The 22,077-nt window shown below is 39.3% G+C and overlaps 2 protein-coding genes across 3 annotated transcripts in view; one reads left to right on the top strand and one right to left on the bottom strand.

Moving 5' to 3' along the window:
* The window catches only part of BAIAP2L1 (BAR/IMD domain containing adaptor protein 2 like 1), a 66,400-nt gene extending 53,972 nt beyond the window's left edge, over positions 1–12,428 (top strand). Inside the window, exons 13-14 of the mRNA XM_005304683.5 lie at positions 10,425–10,465; positions 11,540–12,428. Coding sequence (XP_005304740.1) covers positions 10,425–10,465; positions 11,540–11,615 — 117 coding nt within the window. The 3' untranslated portion in view covers positions 11,616–12,428. The remainder of the gene's footprint in view (positions 1–10,424; positions 10,466–11,539) is intronic.
* Positions 1–22,077, bottom strand: part of BRI3 (brain protein I3) — a 52,142-nt gene that overhangs the window by 7,772 nt on the left and 22,293 nt on the right. Inside the window, exon 3 of one of the 2 annotated variants that reach the window (XM_005304682.5) lies at positions 15,416–16,743. The exons of the other annotated variant lie outside the window; for it this stretch is intronic. Within the exon in view, the coding sequence (XP_005304739.1) occupies positions 16,611–16,743 (133 nt within the window). The 3' untranslated portion in view covers positions 15,416–16,610. Of the gene's footprint in view, positions 1–15,415; positions 16,744–22,077 lie in introns of those variants that run through there. 2 annotated transcript variants of the gene reach the window in all.

Raw genomic sequence — 22,077 nt, 5'->3', positions numbered from 1 at the left:
AACTGTTCTTTTCCATCCTTATCATTTGTCTGGCCATCTGACTGAACTCCTCACAGGCTCTGTGTAGTGTTTTATCTTGTTCGCTTTTGAAGACCATGTATGCATGTGCCTCATCAATCAGCAAACCCGCTTTGTGTCTGGGCATGGTGTAGCAAGCACTCCTCCTTTAGTGCTCCCTGCTGACAGCCATTGCAGTCCCATGGTGGGGTACTTCTTGCAACTCAGCCCTCCAGCCAGGTCACAGACAGTTCTACTCCTTCTGGGATAAACCAATAGTCTAACAAATAATAGTCCATTGGCCTTACGCTGGGCCTTCAGTCCAACCCTGGACTCACTAGCCCTTACCACTGATATCCAGAAGTTTCAGTAGTCCTCTTCTGTGCACCTTCTTCAGTAGGCCAATAGTGGGGACAACAGTCCCATTCCCTTCCTCCCTCCCTCGGGTTCCAGTCCTGTGCCTTTTAATAAATAGTCAAGGCTTGACTACACAGACCCCTTGCTCCATCCCTGGACCACTTCCTATCTTCTTCCCCTGTCGAGAGCCTTTGCCATAGCCTCTTCCCAGGATCAAAGTGTATCAACTTCTCCCTCTCCAAACCTCTTCCACAGGCTCACTGCAGAGCTTCTTAGAACTTTCTGTCACCCAACTGGTTCTGCTGCAGGAGAGTTTGCTCCACTCCCTTGACAGGGCAATCCCCACCACAGCAGGAGTCTTCCTGCTCCCTGCAGGCCTCTTCACCAGTACCAAGAATCCTGGGCAGACTTCCTTCCTTCCACTTTCCTTCCCAAGAGCCTTGGACTCCCAGGTGCAGCCCTACCTTCCTTCACGGAGGCTCTGTCTCTGCCAGCAGTCCCACTCAGCTCCCTGACTCCAGCCAGGCTTCTCTTGTTGAGAGAGCCAGAGACCTGCCTGGTTCAGCCTTTTTAATCCCCATCCCACCCCCACCCCCCATACACACACTGCAGGTGTAGCCAGGGGAGGCTGATTGAGCCCACAGCTTACATTAACAACTTCTGCCCCCATCACACACCCCTAATGTCAAAGTCTCAGCAATTGCTCTCGACAAAATATTTTTTTTTGCCAAACTGTCCCCACTGTAAGAATTATTTTTCCTGATGTCTAATTTAAACTTTTTCCTTTGGAAGCTCAGGCTACTATTTATTAAACTACCTTTAACCACATGAAATAATGTTTACTTCTCACTATTGTTATATAGTACCTCCTCTAATCTACATTTACAAGTTTGTCTACTTTTCTCTAAAACAGACATACCCACTTTCTCTTTCTCATGAATCCCTGTCATTTTATCAAATTGGTTACTCTTTATTAAGATTCTTACTAAAAAAAAATAAGCATTTAATGTAAACACTTCTGTGTTGTTATTTCAGTTCAGAAAGTGGAGATGCTTCTTAGCATGTGTACATAGGATAGATAGATTAGACATAGACAGACAAACCCATTGTTTTTAATACATTCAAAAATAACCATGTAATAAACATTAAAAACTGAGTGCCTTGCATGGTGTCAGGTATCAGAGGGGTGGCCGTGTTAGTCTGTATCCACAAAAACAACGAGGTGTCTGGTGGCATCTTAAAGACTAACAGATTTATTAGAGCATAAGCTTTCATGGGTAAAAACCCACTTCTTCAGATGCAACCGAAGATGCATCTGAAGAAGTGGGTTTTTTTACCCACGAAAGCTTATGCCCAAATAAATGTGTTAGTCTTTAAGGTGCTACCAGACTTCGCGTTGTTTTTATTAAAAATTGACTCATTATTTAATTGCTAATCAATAGCAGACAGGCCTAAAATAACAATGCCAAAGTTAATATGTGTCCTTGGCAGCCTGATCCAATGGCCACTGAAGTCAGTTAGAGGCTTTCTATTGAGTTCTGGTGACACTGGATCAGGCCTTTTTAGGAAACACCACATTTTTTCCATTTCATGTCTTTAAGCTAACATTAAGAAGGGAGAGGAATTGTTTAGGAGCATAAGTAGGAATAATATTATGATTTTTTGGAAGTGAAATTTAGGCCGAATGTTGAGAAAACTTCCCAGCACTGGAAGATATCAAACCCTTGAATAAAATCTCAAGGAAGATGATGGAAAACCCATCACTTACGTCATTTTAAAATTATAATAGTCCAAGCAATTGAGAGTAATGAGCTACATTTTGCCTTCAGAAAGATCTGTACAACCCCATATAAGTAAATGGTATTGTGTGGATATAACTGATGGCAGAATATAGCTCATAGTCTATAAAATAATCCTACACGGGCCAGGGGGAGTATTTAGACACACACATTAAGTCCCATATCCTGCAAACACGCACGACTGAATGGACTGCATTTTTTACCTATTCATTTGTAAGCCTGGTAGTTTAGCCATTAAATCTGAATACAAACGATGCATGTTGATTGCTGAGTGTATACCTAACTCTGATAAATGATTCTGCTCAGATTGTTTCCCAAAATTCCTGAAGCAAAATACATGCATCTCAGTTTTAGCAGAGCTTCAACTACTGCTTTAATATAACAGTCTGTAAGGCAGTAGTTGAAGCTCTGCTAAAACTGAGATGCAGTGCCACAGTAAGATGTCAAATTTTAATAGTGTATAATTCCATAGTGAGTGTCTTTAAATTCCATATTGCATACCATTCTGTCGTGAATGAATAACTAAACAGAATTCACATTTAGTTACTGCACCAGAAATAAACAGAAAGCTAGTATGACTGAATTAAATATTTTATAACTACAGTACATTTAATTAGCACTGTAAACTGTCATGTTTGTGCTTGCTAAGTGATCTGCTGGCACATATAGTAGAAATGAGAATGCCCTTGTAAATCTCCTATATTTCACATTGCTACAGTATAAGTCTCAGAACATCTTGCTGGGAAAGTGAAAAGCAGAAACTGAAAGTTTGTTACATCTTTTTGATTAATATTAAAATATTCAGTTAATGATCAATAATATGTATATGATAGTACTTGAGAGCAGTGACTTTTAGGTGGCATCAGAAAACTATAGTCTTTATCAAAGAGGTCTCTCTCTCTCTCTCTCTCCTTTTTTAATTAATGTATTAATATAATTAGATATGTGCAAGTGCCTAGATACAATGGTGGTAGGCACTTTTTTAGATTAGACAAAATAGATTAGCCTATATATTTGTGTCTCCATATGTGTATTTGTGGTTCTCGGTCCATGTGTATCTCAAAAATGTAGAGAATGAGCAATATTTCTGGAAATTTATGAACTAGTAAATGCTATTTTTAATAAACAATAAGTAAATATTATCCCAAACATCACATTATTATAGTATTATTTTGAAGATTTGAACTCAGGCAAAAAGATTTACATTAAACACATTAACCAGTTATAAATACAAGTTATGATGATGTATCTGAAAGTTGGGTTATTTCCTTTAAAAATAAAATAATAAAATAGTGTGGGGGAAAAGGAGGGAGTATTTACATATGAAATAATGAAGTTTGACATGCCCAGAAGGGAAAAAAATTATCTGAATTCTCCTTGAGGACGAAACAATATTTCTTTGAAGAATTAATTGTCATAACATCAAAATTTGGATTGGCATAATTTTTTAAAATAAACCACATGACCTACAGTATATGGCTGATTCCTTTAAAGAATCTGAAAATTTGCCAGAAGTTCAGCTAGCCCGGTCTCCTGGAAATGTCCTCTCTTACTACACATAGTTTCCAATGCAGTGAGCTTCCCTTTGATCCTCCGTTGTCTTGCTTAGGAGTTCTACAAGAATATTCATACATGTACAAGAAGAATTACTTGTAGACACAAGCCAAAATATATATCACTTGCAGATGCAGAAACTCAAAGATTCCCTGCCAAATGATAATGTTTGATAAATAATTCAATACCTCCCATGAAAAGTAAATGTCTGACTCTCGCAAAGGCTATGCTACGAGCTGGGGAGTGATTCCCCCGGTTGCGTATGCATACTTGCGCTAGCTCTCATCAAGATAGAAGCGTAGTCACGGTAGCAGCAGCGGAATCTTTGGTCTAAAATAGTGCTTTTTTGATAGTAGGGATTTTTTTTCATTGCTGTTAAAGGGCTAACTGATTATTGCTAGTACATGGTGGCATTTGCTGCTGGTTTTGTTTTTCTGATATGGTTTGTGTTTTATGTATTAAAGATGCCTAGAGCTTAGAATAAGCACCTTCTTATGGTATTTATGGATTTATAAGGGGGGGGGGGAATTTAAATGGTACCACATTACAATACACATACTGAAACTGATCTTGACATTAAAATACTGGCCTATGATATGCAATTAATAAAAGGGGATTTTAAAACCTATATATAAAATACTTTAAAATGTGACATATACCCACTTGTGTATGACTCTCCTACCTATGTATTTATTATTTTTAAAATGTTAATTTGTTATGTGAATATAAAATAGGGGACAGATCCTGGTATATCCACCAGAACTACAGCCTTAAATAGAAACCAGTAATTGAACACATTATCTGTTTGCTTATATGTCACTTCTGACAAGGCATTTAAGTGTAATCTTAATGTTTACGTTTCAAAAATATTTTCAGACTTGGAAACAGAATTAGTTGGTTTTTAAAAAAAAAAAAAAAAATCAAAGCATTACTTCTCCTTCCTCCTGGCTTACATATTCCTTTAGGGATGAACGTTGCTTTTTTGGGATGCATGACCATTCTTTCAGTGCAGGCGTGCTGGGGGTGCAGGAGCACCCCTTGGCTTGAAGTGGTTTCCATCATATACAGGGTATAGTTTCCTTCAATGGCTTTCAGCACACCCACTATAAATTGTTCCAACGCCACTGCTTCAATGGGTGTAATAACAATTTATATACTTGAGCATGACTACAACTCCTAATATTGTACATGTAAATGTTCTTCCAATAGCCACACTACATTTGTTGTTAAACTCTGTAGACAGTTTTGCTATTACTTTGTTTGCTTTTGGATTTATTATTAGATGTGGTAAACAGCTGTTGTTGCCAGTGGTGCAAATAAAATCAATTTCTTGCCAGTACCGGAGGTGGGGGGAGGCCACCAACTAAGGGGGGCATGTGACCCTCCATGTGACTCCTCACCGCCCCAGCCCAGGGCCCCCACGCTCTCCCCATCCCGTCCCCATGATCCATCCCATGTTAACTTGGAGTGGGGGCTCTGCCCTCCTCCTGCTGCACCGGGGAAAGGAGAAGAACCCCCAGCCCTTCCACGGAGCTGTGTCTCCGTCTGTATACTACAGACTTAACAGCAGCCCCACAAGAAGACAGTGCTGGGAGGGCGAGGCTAGGGGCGGGCGGTACAGCCATTGGAGGAGCTGCTGACGTTCTGTTTCTTTCCCCAGTGCTGACCCTCCCAGCGGGGAAAGGAGCAGAACCTCTAGCCCCACCTCCAGCCCTCTTCTCCGGCAGGGTTGCTGCTGTGTCTTTCCGGTACTCTGTACCGGCTATAAATAGCTTGCTGGTATGGCATACCGGAGCATACTGGCATACTTGCACTGCTGGTTGTTGCTGACCTGCCAGATGTTTTCTTTATTTGGAACAGAAGATGTGACTAGCTGCTATATATTTCAAGGAAGAAAAGTCATTCATAAATTCTATAGCCCATACATACTTGACGCCTTCTTACTAAAAGAGTACTTCCAGATTGTTCATTGAGTGCTCTGAGCAAACCATTTTCTGAGCAAACCATTTTCTAAGCTACTTTTGAAGCCATACTTCAAAAAGTGGTTTTACTTACTTACAATGATAAGTAATGAGTTCTGTTGCATAGAACTGTATGACCTCACTACCTTGTAGGGTTTCTAGGATAGCTTGCTCCTGTGAGAATAAAACTTCTTAAACTCCATAAAACGGATTTCAAAAAAAATAAGATTTATATTCTAGCTTTGGGTGAATTTGTAAATCAACTACAATAGAACCTCAGAGTTATGAATTGATCAATCAACCACACACCTCATTTGGAACTGGAAGTGTGCAATCAGGAAGCACCAGAGACGAAAAAAAGCAAATATAGTACAGTATTGTGTTTAACAAAAAAAAATACTGGAAAAGTTTTAAAAAAAGATTTGACAAAGTATCTAGGAACTTCCAAAATAATTCTGTGAACGAAGCACCTACATTATGAAACATTTGGCGTTTTCATTTTTGGATGAAGAATAAATGAGCCTTAACAATTATATAATGTCAGAATTATATATTGGTTCATTTATTCTGTGGCTAACTGGTGAGTCCTACTAGATCAACATGTCCTTTGACTATGATCACATTTGCAATAGTTTTAAAGATTTATTAGCACAGTGGAAGTTGCTAAGCAAGCAGTACAGTGAGTTCTTTGCCATGTGACAGGGAAAGAGGTGACTTACTGTAGTTCTGTTAAATTATTGCATCAGTTAAGTTGTCTCAGCAGAATTGTGCTGTGTAGTTTTTCATGTGGTTAATTTACCTCTGGTGACTTTTAGAGACTATTCATTTTAGGTGATTTTTTAAAATTAATAAACATAATGATAGTGGCTCCTGTGCTGTCATTGCATGGAAAAACCCAGAGGAAGAGCAAAATCACCTGTAAAATTCTGGCGTGTTCCCCTTGGGTAGTTAGAGCTACATGTTCCCTCAGAGGAAAAGATGGGTTTATAGCCTCTTAGAAAGGAGAGAGGGGCACTACGGGCAAGCTCTGTGGATACAAAATGTACATAGGGAAAAATGAGTTCCACAGCTCCTGAGGATGTGATCTTCATCACTTCTGCCTGGGGTGCCCCTAAGGCCTGACAGCAACATTTCTGCAATGCCCACTTGCTGCCCCTGACCTTTTCCACTCCAGAAGGGATAGAAGTTGTAGAGAGAAATCACTGCCACTTACATCAGAAGGGAAGCCAGCTGTGGAGAGTCATGCCTCCTCTACGCCCCTTGCCTACTCCAACTCCTTCCCCTAAAAGAACCCACAAAACTCAGACCAAGTGGAGCTCACGCTGAGGAGCTTGTGCGTATTCAGGGAAAAGGGGAGCACAATGTAGAGTTACTTACTTACTGCCTGTCCCTCCCTCCATGTAACACCAGGCTGATCTAGAATATTCTGCACTATTCAGTTAGTGTTCAAATGGAACAATATACAACAGAATGCAATTTATACTGAAGCACAATTTAACTCACTTAAGTATTTTGACTTACAAAGAGTGGATAGCTGAGTGGTTTAGGTATTGGGGTTTTGCTTCTGTGTTCTTGGTTTAAAGCTGAGGCAATGAAAGTTACTTTCACTTCATGAAAACTCTCACTCACACAGACCTTGGGAGACAGGTCAGTCCTCACTTACAGACAACCCCCCAACCTGAAGCAAATACTCACAAGCAACTACACACCACACCACAGAAACACTAACCCAGGAACCAATCCCTGTAACAAACCCCATTGCCTGCTCTGTCCCCAAATCTACTCTAGCGACACCATCAGAGGACCTAACCAGGGGCATCTCTATGTATTTTGCTGCCCCAAGCACGGCAGTCAGGCGGCTTTCAGCGGCACGCCTGCGGGAGGTCCGCCGGTCCCGCGCCTTCAGCGTACCTGCCACCGAAGCCGCGGGACCGGCGGACCTCCTGTAGGCACGCCGCCGAAGGCCACCTGACTGCCGCCCTCACGGCGACCGGCAGGCCGCCCCCCACGGCTTGCCACCCCAGGCACGCGCTTGGTGCGCTGGTGCCTGGAGCCGCCCCTGGATCCAACCACATGAGTCACACCATCAGGGGCTCATTCACCTGCACATCTACTAATGTGATATATGCCATCATCTGCCAACAGTGCCCCTCTGCCATGTACATTGGACAAACCGGACAGTCTACATAAAAGAATAAATGGACACAAATCAGACATCAGGAATGGTAACATACAAAAGCCAGTAGGAGAACACTTCAATCTCCCTGGACATTCTATAACAGATTTTAAAGTAGCCATACTTCAACAAAAAAACTTGAAAAACAGACTTCAAAGAGAAACTGCAGAGCTACAATTCATTTGCAAATTTAACACCATTAATTTGGGTTTGACTAGGGACTGGGAGTGGCTAGCTCACTACAAAAGCAATTTTCCCTCTGTTGGTATTGACACCTCCTCATCAATTATTGGGAGTGGACCACATCCACCCTGATTGAATTGGCCCTGTCAACAGTGGTTCTCCACTTGTCAGGTAACTCCCTTCTCTTCCTGTGTCAGTATATTTATGCCTGCATCTGTAATTTTCACTCCATGCATCTGAAGAACTGGGATTTTTACCCACGAAAGTTTATGCCCAAATAAATCTGTTAGTCTTTAAGGTGCCACCGGACTCCTCGTTGTTTTTGTGGATACAGACTAACACAGCTACCCTTCTGATATTTCACTTCATGTGGCAGAAAGGTTCCTTACAGAACAATTACATTTAAAAGGATTAGTATAGCAGCCCAGATTTTAAAAATACTTCATTTTGATGGGAGGGAGGCGTGTTTGTTTAATAACAAGCAACCCATGATTCAGGCTATGATACACCAAGGTATTTAAACACTTTAAGGGTGTGAGCAATCTCATTGACTTCAATGGGACTGTTCATGCACATAAAGTTAGTCACATGCTTAAGTACCTTGCTGAATTGGGGCCTAAATGAGTATGGATCCCTAAATATCTTTTCACCCATACTGGTGAAATTAGAAACCACACATCTAGATTTAACTATATTGATACAATTGTTTAATGTACATAAAAACAAAGGTAAACCCTTGTTTACCAATCCAATTTTCTTTCTAACAGTTGTATACTTAAAAAATTAAACACCTAGAATACCCATGCAAAGGAAATGCTTAGTGTAAACCAAATGAGGACTCATTTACTGGTTGACAATCATGTATTCCTATAATTTTATTCAAGTGTGTGTGTTCAAATATAAAACAGTAATTTTTCATTTTAGCAACTGCAGTTTTTCATCATCTTTGAACTGCTGTTTCGTTCTTCGGTTGACAACTGTTAGAAGCAATATGATTGTTTATTTTGCGGTGTACATTTATTGAACTGATTTATGCATTGACTTATACGGTTGATTTAGTATAATTTTTCTCCCTAATAGGCAGTATAAAGGGGAACTAGTTTAATGGCCTCAAGAAAACATTTCAGATATGTGTCTGAAATGTCACTGCTACGATAGCTTTCCTTATCTCAGCTGTAAAACTGACTATTATAACAACATTATGGCAGTGCAACACTGCCATCTTTTGGGTAATTATCTGAACTTCACAATTGAATATGTATTTCAGGAGGAAAAGTAATGTACAGTACCAGATATTAATTTTAGCCAGACAGTAATATTTTTGTCTCATATTTAAATATGTGACCGTTAATAGTAATGAAATGGTAAAGATATGGCTATTCACATCCTTTCCTTTTTATTGTATCACACTACTACAGATAGTGGAGAAAGCACAGATGCATGTAAAAATGATATTTTTTTCAGTGCAAAAGAGTAATGGAAGGGTCTGATTCTGAACTCAATCCATTGCAACTCTGCAGTAGCTACACTGAAGTAAATGCAGCTAGAGTGCAACCAGTATAAAACAGATCAGAATCGGTGCCCTACTGTTTTTAATTTCAAACCTGCAATTAAATTGGGTGTCTTTACTTTTTACATGATTTCACAATGCATCAAGCAGATATATTGATTATATCCTGTTCATAGAAATAACATCTAAAATATGTATTTGCATTCTTACAACTGAGCAAGTCCAGACCAGCCATTAATGCATTGGTGTCTTATTGTAATCACTAGCATTTTACAAGTTGTGTGTTATGTTAATGACTGCTGCAAGTAATGAGGCTCATAAATTTAGAGGAATGAATTGTAATATGCTACGATAGATAGATATAACATCTTGGGATTCTTAACCTGTCAGATCAGTAGATTTCTCCCAGCCTATTTTAGAATCTTCTTTTACTTATTTGGTTAATGTTTTTGTTCCCATGTGTTTTTATAACTCCTGATTTGATCTATATGCTCAACTAGCAGTTACATGCAGGTAACCCATGCAGACCTTACATTTGAAAACAATAGAAGGGTAGTATTTTACAGTGAAGATCTCGGTGGGTCTCCATGTATTTGATTTTTTTATTTAAATTTCTACGTTTGATATTCAAGCATTGGTCTTACTGGTTTTTCTTCTCTGTATCCTCTGCATTTGAACTGCTATTGTCCCTTCCTATTGGCTGAGTATTTCATTGTGCAGCCAAATAATGTGGAATAGTGAATGTTGGGAATACATAATTTAAATAAATATAAATTTATTCTTGACTATCAAACACCTGCAAGCAGGTAGCTTATCTTTCTAAACAATTTTCAGAATTGATGTGATAACCTGTATAACAGTGATAACAGCCTTTCTTTCCTTTGCAGAAACCTGTTATAAATGGCATTATAAAACCACCTTTCCTAAGGTATGTTTTGTTTAGCGTATGTTAAAATAACAGGCTAATGTAGTAGTAGTTGGTCGTTATCTTAAAAGGAAAATAGGTGTCCATTTTGCAGTTTCCCCTACTGGGCAGCAGTAAAAAAGCAAGGCACACATTACAAACCAGGCTTTCACTTAGGAGCAGGCTGATGATCCCCTATGAAGACTCTTAGGGCATGTCTACACTGCAATTAAAAACACTGTGGGGTCCAGGGAACTATAGCCCAGGCTCCTGCACAAGTCTGAACATCTACACCGCCATTAAACAGCCCCTCAGCACGAGCCTGCATCAGCTGGCACAGGCCAGCCACAGGTTTTTAATGGTAGTGTAGCCGTATACCCCCCGCCAAGCATAGTGGGTCCCTTCTGTGGCAAAATAAGGGAAATTAGCCCCAATGAAGTCAGTGGGATTTTTCCCATTATATGAAAGGCAGCAGGGTCAGGCTCTTAGTTTGGGGTCAAACAGAAAACAAAGGATTGGAAAGAAAAAGCAATGAGAACATCACTCCTGTTTCAACCAGTTTTAAGGAAGTCCCAGATATGGAAAATGAAAGCTCCTTGGGCTACACGGATGAAAAAGGCTTTGCTCTGTTAAGAGCCCTCAAACTGAACCCATAAAATTTTTTTCATTCTAGTTAAGTTAAAAAGTAATTGCAAAGTATCTTGTAGTTGAAACACTCATTTTATTCTTCACGTAAGGGTCAGTGCAGAGAAGGAAATGTAAATTTTAGTCTTAAATTGTTGCACAGTACAGTTTTACCGCAGCATTTAATTCTTTGTGTATTTTGAATAGATAGAAATTTGTGTACTAAAAATTCAACCTGGGAACAAAATCCAAATAACTCCCTGAAATAAGTGCATGCAGACGATGGCCTCCATTCAACGAAGTACTCAAGGCATATACTTAAATCCATCCTTATTCAGTAAAGCACATAAGCACAAAAAGTACGTACTTAAGTGTTTTACTGAATGGTAGCTTATGAGAGTTACTTTTTAGTCATGCTACTCATATACCTTGTCTTGCCCTCACACTGTAGTAATTTTTTATTTCTTTTCACAGCGGAGAAAATCCTTTTACCACTGTGAAACTCCGACCAACAGTAACAAATGACAGATCAGCACCAATAATTCGATGAATATAATATTCATGAAAATATTTTTACTCCCTGTAAACACTATGTTCAGGAATATGATTTACAAAGGCTGTTTATTTAAATGTAATTAGTGTACAGTAGGAGAATATTGGAGTGGATTTCTGATTTTAACAATCCATCTGCTTTCTAAATGAGGTAATTGCTCTGGGTTAAAATGTTTGAGAATTTTGGCTTGATTTTACACTACATGCTTTTTTTAGGAAGAAAGACAGTTGTGAAAGTATGGGGGAAGTTTGAATACTGTAGTTACCTGCATACTTAATATTTTATCAAAATGCTCTCTCTCTGTTGTATGGAAAATACCATGGATAAGTTTGTGCTTAAGTCTGCATGTATTGTTTAGTAGATATATAAAAGAAAAAAAACTGATTTTTTTTAATAAAAGGAACAATGCAACTGTTGCCTTAATACTAAGAGTAGAAGTTTGACTGTATAAAATGATTATGTATTGCATTGTTTTGTTTAAGATAGATGCCTTAGGTTATAAATAAATATTTATCCTCTAAGAGCTAGACAAATGTAGTATGCTTTGCTTGATGTTAAAATGCAAATTATTTGATCTGAAGTGTCAGCATAAAGCTATTAAAATTATACAAAGTCTGACTTTTAGTTCAGTAATGTTCTACTCTGAAAAAGGAGTATTATTGTTCTAATGAAATAACTATTTAAAGTGTGTGGGGGGACACCCATTTGCAATACAGTACTATCCTTAAGAGGACCATGTCTACTGAAATTTGTCAAAAACTTGTTTTATAAAAAAAAAATTAAACAATTTTGCCATAATTTTTCTTCAAATTCCAGTGCAAACAGTTGTCTTTAAACAACCTTTCCCCCTGTGTATCCCAAAGATTGCAGCACTCAGAAACTGACAACTTACTTTTGTCCATAATTAGAGAAATGTGAAAAGTAAATTGGATTTTTTAATTTTTTGTAATAAACCTAAGTGATGGTAGTAATATAAGTAAACATTGTGTTGCCTATAGCTAAGTAAACAGTGCCCCTTTAAGTCACAGAAATTCAGTTATCTTGTCCATCCCCCTGCCACTGCAGGATTGTTCTGAACATTGTATTTAAAGGGGTATTATATTGTTATATTTAATAGCAATGTTACAGGCTTGGTGGTCTGACCACAGAAAACTGAGTTCTAATCATGGTGATACTGATACTTTGAGCCCCTAAATCCTCACCTGTGCCTATCACCCTACTGCCCCAGAGTCTAATCTCCTAAAAGAGGCAGAGTTGGGCCTTCTCATTTCCGGTAAGTAATGACCAAGGAAAAACCCTGGTGCTGAAAGGCCAGTAGCCACCTACTGAATGGTTTGTTTCACTCTAACTCTGTTGACCCAGTGATCCACCACAGTTCTAAGCAGCACAGTACTGTCAAGGTGCCATTTCCCAGATATGTAAAACACAGATTTGACTACTTTTGGTCATTAAAATCCCATTGTATGTTTTGCAAGAGTAGGGAAATCTGCACCAGGGTACTGGTCCAATTCTAACTTGAGTATTACATTTTGCTTTGTGTTACTGCAAGAGGAATGTAGGATCACTTGGATACCATGTTTCATCACTCCCTTTGAGAAATTGGTATGTATTGTTTCTGTAGGCTGTAAATAGCTAAAATTTCAGAGTTAGGTAAAGTAATTCTTATATCTAGTTTGTAAAGTGCTTTGCAATCCTTCAGCATTAAAAGCGCTATACAAATGTAAGATGATGGATTTGTCCTCATGGATATTCGCTCTACTTTGAAAAGGTCTGGTACAGTGATCTGGAAAGAGATTTGTATAAAAAGCTGTCTAACTTTGAAACAATAAGTAATTATTTGAAAAGTCTGAGGGAAACTGGCAGAAAGGTAAAACAAACACCAGAAACTGCCCTGTCTGATCATAGCCAATACGCAAATATTTCAGCAGAGGTAAAGCTGCTGTGCTGTACCAAATTCTGCAATATTAGACCATAGTCTGACTCCCTAACCATACGATAATCCACTTATGTCATAGCACTTGAAAAACCATTGGCCCACATGAACATTTTAAAGCTTTGTTAATCAGCAGCCTTATCCTTTTATCTCTGACCCTCACTTGTGACCTAGAAGGTTGCAGAATCAAGCTCTTGCCGAACATTGACAATGTATTTTTGTACAAAGGTGGCCCTGCATCATCTCTGGTGTCTGTCTGTAGGTAGTTACATCATCTGTAATTTTTCAAAAAGAAGGGGCTAACGTGGATGTCCTGACCAATGCTCTCACTCTACCTCTGAGTATTGGTAAAGGCCCTCTGCTAGCATTAACAGTTAGAGCTTGCATAATCATTGCCACCACACTCTAGTTAATTGTGAAACACTTTGGAATTTGTGGAGTACAGAGTACTTTATAAAAAGTATAGTTTTGTAAATATTGAACATGTCTATTCCATGTGTCCATTTCTCAGAAATGGTTAAATTATATAAGAAAAAGCAAACAACTTAATGGAAGTAAGCTTCATTGATCTGTTTTAATACTCAGTTGGTGGTCTTAAAAAGTTATGGATGCAACAGTGTATTTCATGGGCCTGAACAATGACTGTATGTTAATAAGCAAGAGAATGCACTGCCTGCAGGGATTATGGATTTCAGGCACCAAATAAAATACAGTACTGAATAGCCACTACACTTTTAAAATAGCTTACATTTTTATCAAGTGCAACACAGTAGGGGTAGCTTTAGTTGCTCAATCAGATAGTCAGCTTGATGAAGTACACTCCGACATTAGCGCTTCTGCCTTGGAAAATACATCACTGTAGAAGCCTCCTATTAAAATCTGGTCCATTAACTCCTTTCCCACTAATGCAAGATTTTTCTGTAGTTACTTAGAATATTGTGAAGTCTGGTGTTCAGTGTCTAACAGGAAGAAAACCAGGAAAGGGTTAAGGGCTGCCTGCCTGTCACATGATTCAGCAGAGGTTTAAAGCAAAAGGTGAATCCTCCTTTTTCCATGGCAGAGAGGTGCAAGGGGAAAGCCTCAGAGGCCCTACAGCCTGGTTTGGTCAGAGAAATAGCTTTGTTATAAGTTACTTTGAGTTTTGTGTCAAATAAATTTGTGCCCTGAGACAAGGGCCTAGAAGATTTTGGTGTAAGCGATAGTTCTTTGCTGGGTGAGGAGAGAGCCCAATAGCTTTGTGTCCAGAGTAGCTGTGTCCTCTACCTACACCTGAAAGATGTCTGTCAAACTGTTGAGGGAAGTTTAATCTTAGCCCATTACTCTACATGCTACCTCATTCTATAAGTAGCAGTACCTCTAGTAGTAATTCTTAATGTGTTTATTTTTTATAGTTGTAATTCTTCCCCCCATTTCTTAGCCAAAGTACATCTGACATTCAGGAAAGATTAAAATGAGTCTCTGGCTCTGATTTTATTACTCCTCCTGACCTGCATGTTTAGCTATGAGGAACTCACAATTTAATAGTAAGACTCCACTATTTGCCTCTGCAGCCAAAAATTGCAATGCTACTTAATATTGTAGCAAAAAGCAGGTGTCAGACCTAGGTATCTTCCCATTGTTTGATTATTCTTCTAAAAAAGAAAAATGCAAGCTAAAATTTAATCTGATTTGTTACTTTGCACTCATGTTTCTAATCTGTCTTGTTTCCTTGATATTATTTGTCGTTCCTCCTCCCCACTGAACTTCAGGCGACTCTTGAAATCAGTCGGAGCATTTCCATTGGACTTCAAGGGCTTTGGATCAAGCACTGAGAATTTTTATTTCTTCAGTCATATCAATGAGGTTATTAAATAAGACCTGATGCTTTTTCCACTTTGTTACCTTACATTTATTGCCCCAGCTATTTCAGTCCAACTGCCAGTCTTGCTTAGCAAGCCAATGAAAATTGCAAGATTGAGCCAATATCAAGTTACAAACAACCATTTTTCAGAGATTAAAATAGGTCAGATCATGCCAGATAAGCTTTTTGACAGGTTAGGTTATGTATTTCTAAAAATCAGTGCCATTAGTTTCATACCATACTTAATGAATCCATTTACTGCTGTATTATCTCTACCTCAATATTTGTGAATATCCATTCTGTTACTCGTGTCTAACAGATTTTGTTTACAAGAAGTAGAAAAAAGAAAGTATTCTAAGAGACTTCAGGTCTTTGAAGTGAGGAAGTACAACAGCATATTTTATGGTGTCTTGAACTTCCCCAGAATTTTCCAACTTGTGCATGTTAGTGTCTCTCTACATATCTTAACTTCCTGAAATAAGTTTCTAGTACTGCTGTATCCTGTGGAGCATATATAGTCAGAGCTAGTCAAAACAAAAATTAAAAAAACATGATTTGAGACTTCAAGAAGTTTGGACCAGCTCTATAGTTGGTCAAAAAATGCAAGAAGTTGACATGAGAATTAGTCTTTCCCTCAACTCCCTTCAAAATTTGAAAAAATGTTGACCAGCACTGGTCCTCAGTCCCAACCTGCCCCAATATTCTCCATAACAATAGATCACTTCTATGGTTAGAATCGCTACTTTTAGATTTCTTACTTTAAACCTCTGGAATGTCACAACACTGCAGTTAGTATGATTGTATGCATACAAAGTTTATGGTTTTTAATCTGCCTATTAACACCGAGGACATTAAGTGATTAAAAAAAAAGTTAAACAAGGTACATGGTGAAAGTGTGCATACACAGAACCAGCTGACATGAAAGAATATTTTGATACAAGATTCAGTCTTGCCACAAATTGTGAAGATTGCAAAAAGAGAAGCAGTTTTATTTAAGTTTAAAGATGCCATTAAACATGGAAACAAGATGGGTTTTCGTGTTTTGCAATGCACATGCTCATAAAACTGATTAAGTTTATCACATGCAAGACTATAATTTCATCACACTTTACAAAACAGGTCTGAAGCATAATCAGATAAAATGATTGTACATGACATTTACATTAGAAACAAGTACTACAATAGATGTGGCCTCTATAAGCCTGTTCAGGTTGATCCCTTAACCAAAAGTTGCCCCACAGTTAGGACATCTTCGTTGCCTCAGAGCAAGACAAAACAGAATTCCAATTGGAAAGAATACGATGGCACACAAGACACCAAGACAGGTGAAGGTGTCCTCCAATACACCAACTCTGTAGGAGGAAAGAAAAAGAGTTAAGTCACAAAATGCCTGCTGACACTGTAGGCAAGGCTGGCAGCTCTTCCTGTTCAAGTTTTCCCACAGTTCATAGTAAGTGTTTTCAGTTGCTTATAAAATTTGCCAAAATTAACTCTCTGGGTTGAAATTTTACATGCCAGGTGTCTGCTTGAGGTCGAATTGTTCTGGGAAATTTCAGCCAAAATGGTTCAGCTGTTCCTGAGAACAAGACTAAGGAAAAAAAGTTTTCCCCATGTTAAATTCTGGAGGACCTTTTCTTTGAGAAGCTATAGCATTCTCATGTTTTGGAGCAGGGACCTGACATTTGGCACTGGGTTGCCTTTGTGCTAGGGATGTGCCTGTTGCCAGCCTCTTCAAAATCTGCCCAATTTTGCCCGGGTTATCAACCCTGGGGGGGGGGGGGGGGGAGAGGAGGGAGAGGAGAACAAAAACCCTGCAGTTTGCACACGCTTAGTAGAAACTTTGCAGCTACAGTCTCCAAATATTCTGTCCACGCTGGGCATGCTTCAGTCTAGGCCTAAGCAGCTGTTTCCTTGTCCTTTAGGATGCCTGCAAGTGCCAGACCGGGGTGGGAGGACATAGAAGAAGATTAGGACAAGGAACTTGGGGGAGACTAGAACTGACAGGGCTTAGAGCCAAGGAGAGGAGAGTGGAATTGAGAGCCAAGAAGGAAAACAGGGTGAACTGGGAGAAGAATACAGATAAGGAGCATGGATGCAGGGGGAGAACTGGACTGGCTGAGCAAGGACACTGGGACAAGGAGCCAGAGGCAGGGAAAAGATGGGACAGGTCAAAAGGGGTCAAGTTTGGGGGGAAATGGACAGAAAAGTCTATGCCTACTACAACATACTCCATATGGAAGCCAAGATTCTTAAGTCTTACCATTCCTCTGCTGTTGGTAAAAAACCAATGTTTTACCAAATATCTGTAAAAGCCACTGGCAAAGTATCTTATCCCACTCCAGGGCTGTTCCACAAAGAGATGATAACCTACTACTGTTATCAGTTACTCCATTTGCTCAATTGGCAGAGGTCTGTGAAGTGGATCTAAAGCTTCCAACCCTGATGATGAACCATGTGTGTCAATATGGTGCAATACAATGGAATTTGGTTTTTTCCAGTTTGCTTCAGAGCTAGGGAGTTGAATGTAGTTGGCGGGGGGAGGGAAAAAATCAAGCACTTAAAGTTAGGAAATGTCAGCATTAAGGTTGTTTGTGTAACTGTAAATTTGGGCTTCCTATCAGCATACACTGTAATAGTCTAATTACACCACACTTTTCCACAGGACCCCAGCCTCCTTCAGTGCACAGGACACATCTGCTCGGGGGGGGGAGGGGAAGAGAATCACGTTCTAGGTGTCTCACCCAAAATTACTGGAAATGTTTGACCTTAGGAAACTGAGGCACAGAAAGATTTTCTATAAAATGGGGATTAAAACCCCCTTGTCTAACAGACATTTGTGAAAAAAAGTTCATGAAGTACTCAGATAACAGTGGTGAGCACCATGGAAAAAAATCCATGAGGAAATTAATAATTCGGTCTTCTGAAGAAGTTTGAATCGAGTGCAGTAAGCAAGGCATGGGGCCATCCACTGAACGAGGGGGAAAAAATATTGACTAGCTGCTCATTAGGTCAACAATGTCCATCCTGTGCACTGAATGAAGCAGGGGTCCTGTGGGGTAGAAAATAAATAAATAAATAACAGTAGGTCATCTAATTAACAAATCTATTATAATGCAGGAGCACAAAGAGATCAGATTAAGTTTGCACAGGCAGTCTCAGTTCTGACATTTCCTAATTTATGAGGGCTTGACTTTGCAACCTTAATACTCTTTGAATGTAGTTTGTGTGTGATTAAATATTTATATTGCAGTAGAGCCCATAGACTAACCACAGACTCCCGGACTCCAAGGCCAGAAGGGACCACTGATCTTCTAGTCTGATCGGTATATAACAGGCCCTAGAACTCCCCCAAAATAACTCCTTTTAAAACTACTAGAGCATCTCTCAAACATCCAACCTGATCAGGGCCCTACAGTGCTAGGAACTATACAAAGGGGCATAAATCTTCCTCTAGAGAGCTTAGAGTAAGTGACAAACAGCATGGAGGCAATCAAATCCATACATTTGTATTTTGTTAGAGTCCAGTATTGTCATCTATCCCTCAACCTAACCATCAATAGCTGAAAAAAATTCACAGGTATTGCAGCAGGCAAATGATTTCCAGGATAGGGTGTACTTATTACATGTTTTCCATTTACTCAACAGTACCTCAGAAGCAAGATTAGAATTTACCCATGTGTTGGTCAGGAATGTACTACTCTGGGGGGCCTCATTGTGGCAGGCCCTGTACGCACATTGAGTTCCGCCCAGAGGGCTCAGAATACACAGACAAGGGGTGGAAGAAGGTGGATATCTCCATTTTACAGATCGGGAACTGAGGCAGAGATTAAGAGGGAGATTTTTCAGTCACAAAATGGTAATTATGTTCTTAACCGCCATTTGTACCTTTGAAAAATCTCCCCTTAAGTAACTTGCTCCAGGTCAAAACAGTAAGTTCATGGCAGAGCCATAGAATTGGGCCTCCATCTACCCAGTCCCAGTCCAGTATCTTAGCCAGACAACCATCTATCCTCCCCAAAGAAGAGTAGTGCAATTGATCCATGAGGGCTAATTCAAGGTAAATGACATTAGCGGGGTGGGAAGCTTGCCTGCATACCAGACTCTTAAGCAAACTGAATTAATTTAAAAAGATGTGGATTAGACATTGCCATAAGACAGCCAGAGAAAGTGTAACAGTTATACTAGAGAAGAGTTCAAGTTGTTGCTCAGGTACAATCATAAATGCAGGGAAACTAAAATGAGAAACAAGTATAGGCCCCAGTCCAGCAAAGACTTACATACACATGAGTAGTGGGGCCTAAAGTTATGCCCATGTGCAAATCTTTGCATAATCAGGGGCATTATTAAAAAGCAGCATGTGACACAGTGCACAATTCCTTTAGAGCAGATACTATCAAAATAATTCTGCTGTAACATGTTGATTTTTAAGCAGCTTGTGCCAGGTGTTTATTTGTTCAGTTTCATTATAGTTTGGCTTTAAACTGTTACTTTAATAGCTAACAAGACACCAGTGTCCACCACCCTATGTAATCAGCTATAAAAACCAACAACATCCAAGATGATAATTTATGCAAAATTATCAGGCCAGTGTGAGCAGTCCAGCTGTCATCCCTAAAAAGGTCTTCCCAAACAAAATGAAATTGCACAGTATCAGAAAGCTTAGATGCTCTTTCCCTCTCTGTTTTAGGGAGGTTTAAGGTTCACATATGTAAATAAAGCATTAAACACATCACAGCTTAGCATATTATGCAACACAGTGAAGTGATTTAAAAATGATTTTTTTTTAAATCAAGGTTTTAAATTTTAAATCAAGTTGAGGCTTTGTAAAGTTAATTTGAAAGTGTTATCGCAACTTTAGTTCATTATACATTTTAATCTACATTATATATTTTTTTTAAATGCCAGTACCAGTAGTAGAACCTTATTTTAATTTACCAGACTATTATACATAAAACAAAAATGTAGCAAGTTAAAAGTTCTGACACTATAAACACTTATTGTACACATTCTTAACTTTACTACCCACCCATTGAGGCCTCAGGCAGATATTTAACTTTACTCACAGGGATAGTTCCATTGATTTCAAATTGGACTATTTACCTGCTTAGTTAGACATATGTATATTTAGAGTATCAGGTACAAATTGTACTTTTGTCAAAGGCAAGTTGCTTCAGTGTTAATGAAAAGTTAAACATTCAATATTAGTTATTGTGAACTTTTTTCCAAATACACACAGGATAAAATATGCAAAACTACTGGCATAGAATTGGGCTCCTGAACCCCTGTTAGGTACTGAAAAGTGGGATTATCAAGGAGGCTTAAGTGATTTGCTTTAACTTTCATGACTGTCACTATGCAGATGTGCCCTTAGGAATGTCTACACTGCAATTAAAAACCCACAGCTGGCCTGTGCCAGCTGACTCGGGCTCAAGCCTGTTTAACTGCAGTGTAGATGTTCTGGCTTGGACTGCAGCCTGAAGTCTGGGACCCTCCCACCTCACAGCAAACTAAAGAAATGAGTATTCGACATCCAATTTAGCAATGTGCAATTCTAATTTAAAAATGTTTTTCAAATTTTAAAATCAAAGTTATTTTTAATTGATCCTGCCACGGGACACATGCACTTTATTGCAATTTTTATTGAATTTTTTCAACCTTGCCACTCTTCGTATCCTACAGTCCTTGCAATTCAGTCCTCGTGAAAATATTCTTAGTAAGTTGCACATGACCACATGAGGTTTCAGTATTTAGATCTTAAGTAGTCAGCTGATTGACAAGGATGTTTTTCTAGATTTGTTTTGTGCATAAAACCAAAACAAATCTAGATTTGCCATTTAAGACATGTGATCTTCCAGCCTGGTGAAAAGTCAAATGACAAGAGGATATCACAGTTAAAAGCAGTACTGAAGTCATTTTTCTTAAGGTAACAGTTGTATTGTACTTAATTCCTTTAGGGGAAGATTTCCCAATGGCACAAAGAGGAATTAGTGCCCAAGCTTCCTTCCAATACATTTACACTTTTCCAAACTGCAGCAAAAATTCCAAAGGGGAAAAATAGGGATTGGGTTGTTACTGGGTATTCTTAGTCTTCCTTTGGCCCATCCTAGCACACCTTAAGCCTGAAGGTCAGCTACACCATACTAGCATATTCCTCCAGCTTCAGATGCAAAAAGGAAAGAGATAATCAATTCAGAATCTTCAGACAAAGGTGAAGCATTAATCCACCATGTTGTACAGCCACCTAATGGCTCTTCCAGTCATAATTTAAAGTATTCTATTAAACCTAGAACTTTATCATCCTAGAAAACTGAACACTTGTTTGGTTAATTAATACTACAGGCTCAAGCCCTCATACCCACTACACAAACCATGGGGTTAGTCCAAGTAGTCTCCAGCCCGAGGTAGGCAAATTACAGCCCGCATCTGGCCCGTCGGATGTTTTAACCTGGCCCTCGGGCTTCCGCCAGTGGGTTTGCCCCACTCCGGCACTCCAGCCAGGGAGCGGAGTTGGGGGCTTGCTCTGCTCTGCGTGTACCGTGGCTTCGTGCAGCTCCCGGAAGCAGCAGCATGTCCCCCCTCTCATACTGTCAACTCGTCGTTTCTGGCCCCACCCCAGAGTCGGCACCACCAGCCACAGCCCTCACCTCCTCCCACACCCCAACCCCCAATTTCATGAGCATTCATGG

The sequence above is a fragment of the Chrysemys picta genome, chromosome 10 (assembly GCF_011386835.1).
Source record: "Chrysemys picta bellii isolate R12L10 chromosome 10, ASM1138683v2, whole genome shotgun sequence".
In the NCBI taxonomy this organism is placed as follows: domain Eukaryota; kingdom Metazoa; phylum Chordata; order Testudines; family Emydidae; genus Chrysemys; species Chrysemys picta.
The sequence above is the reverse complement of the archived record's forward strand: the minus strand, read 5'-3'. Positions and strand labels throughout refer to the sequence as shown.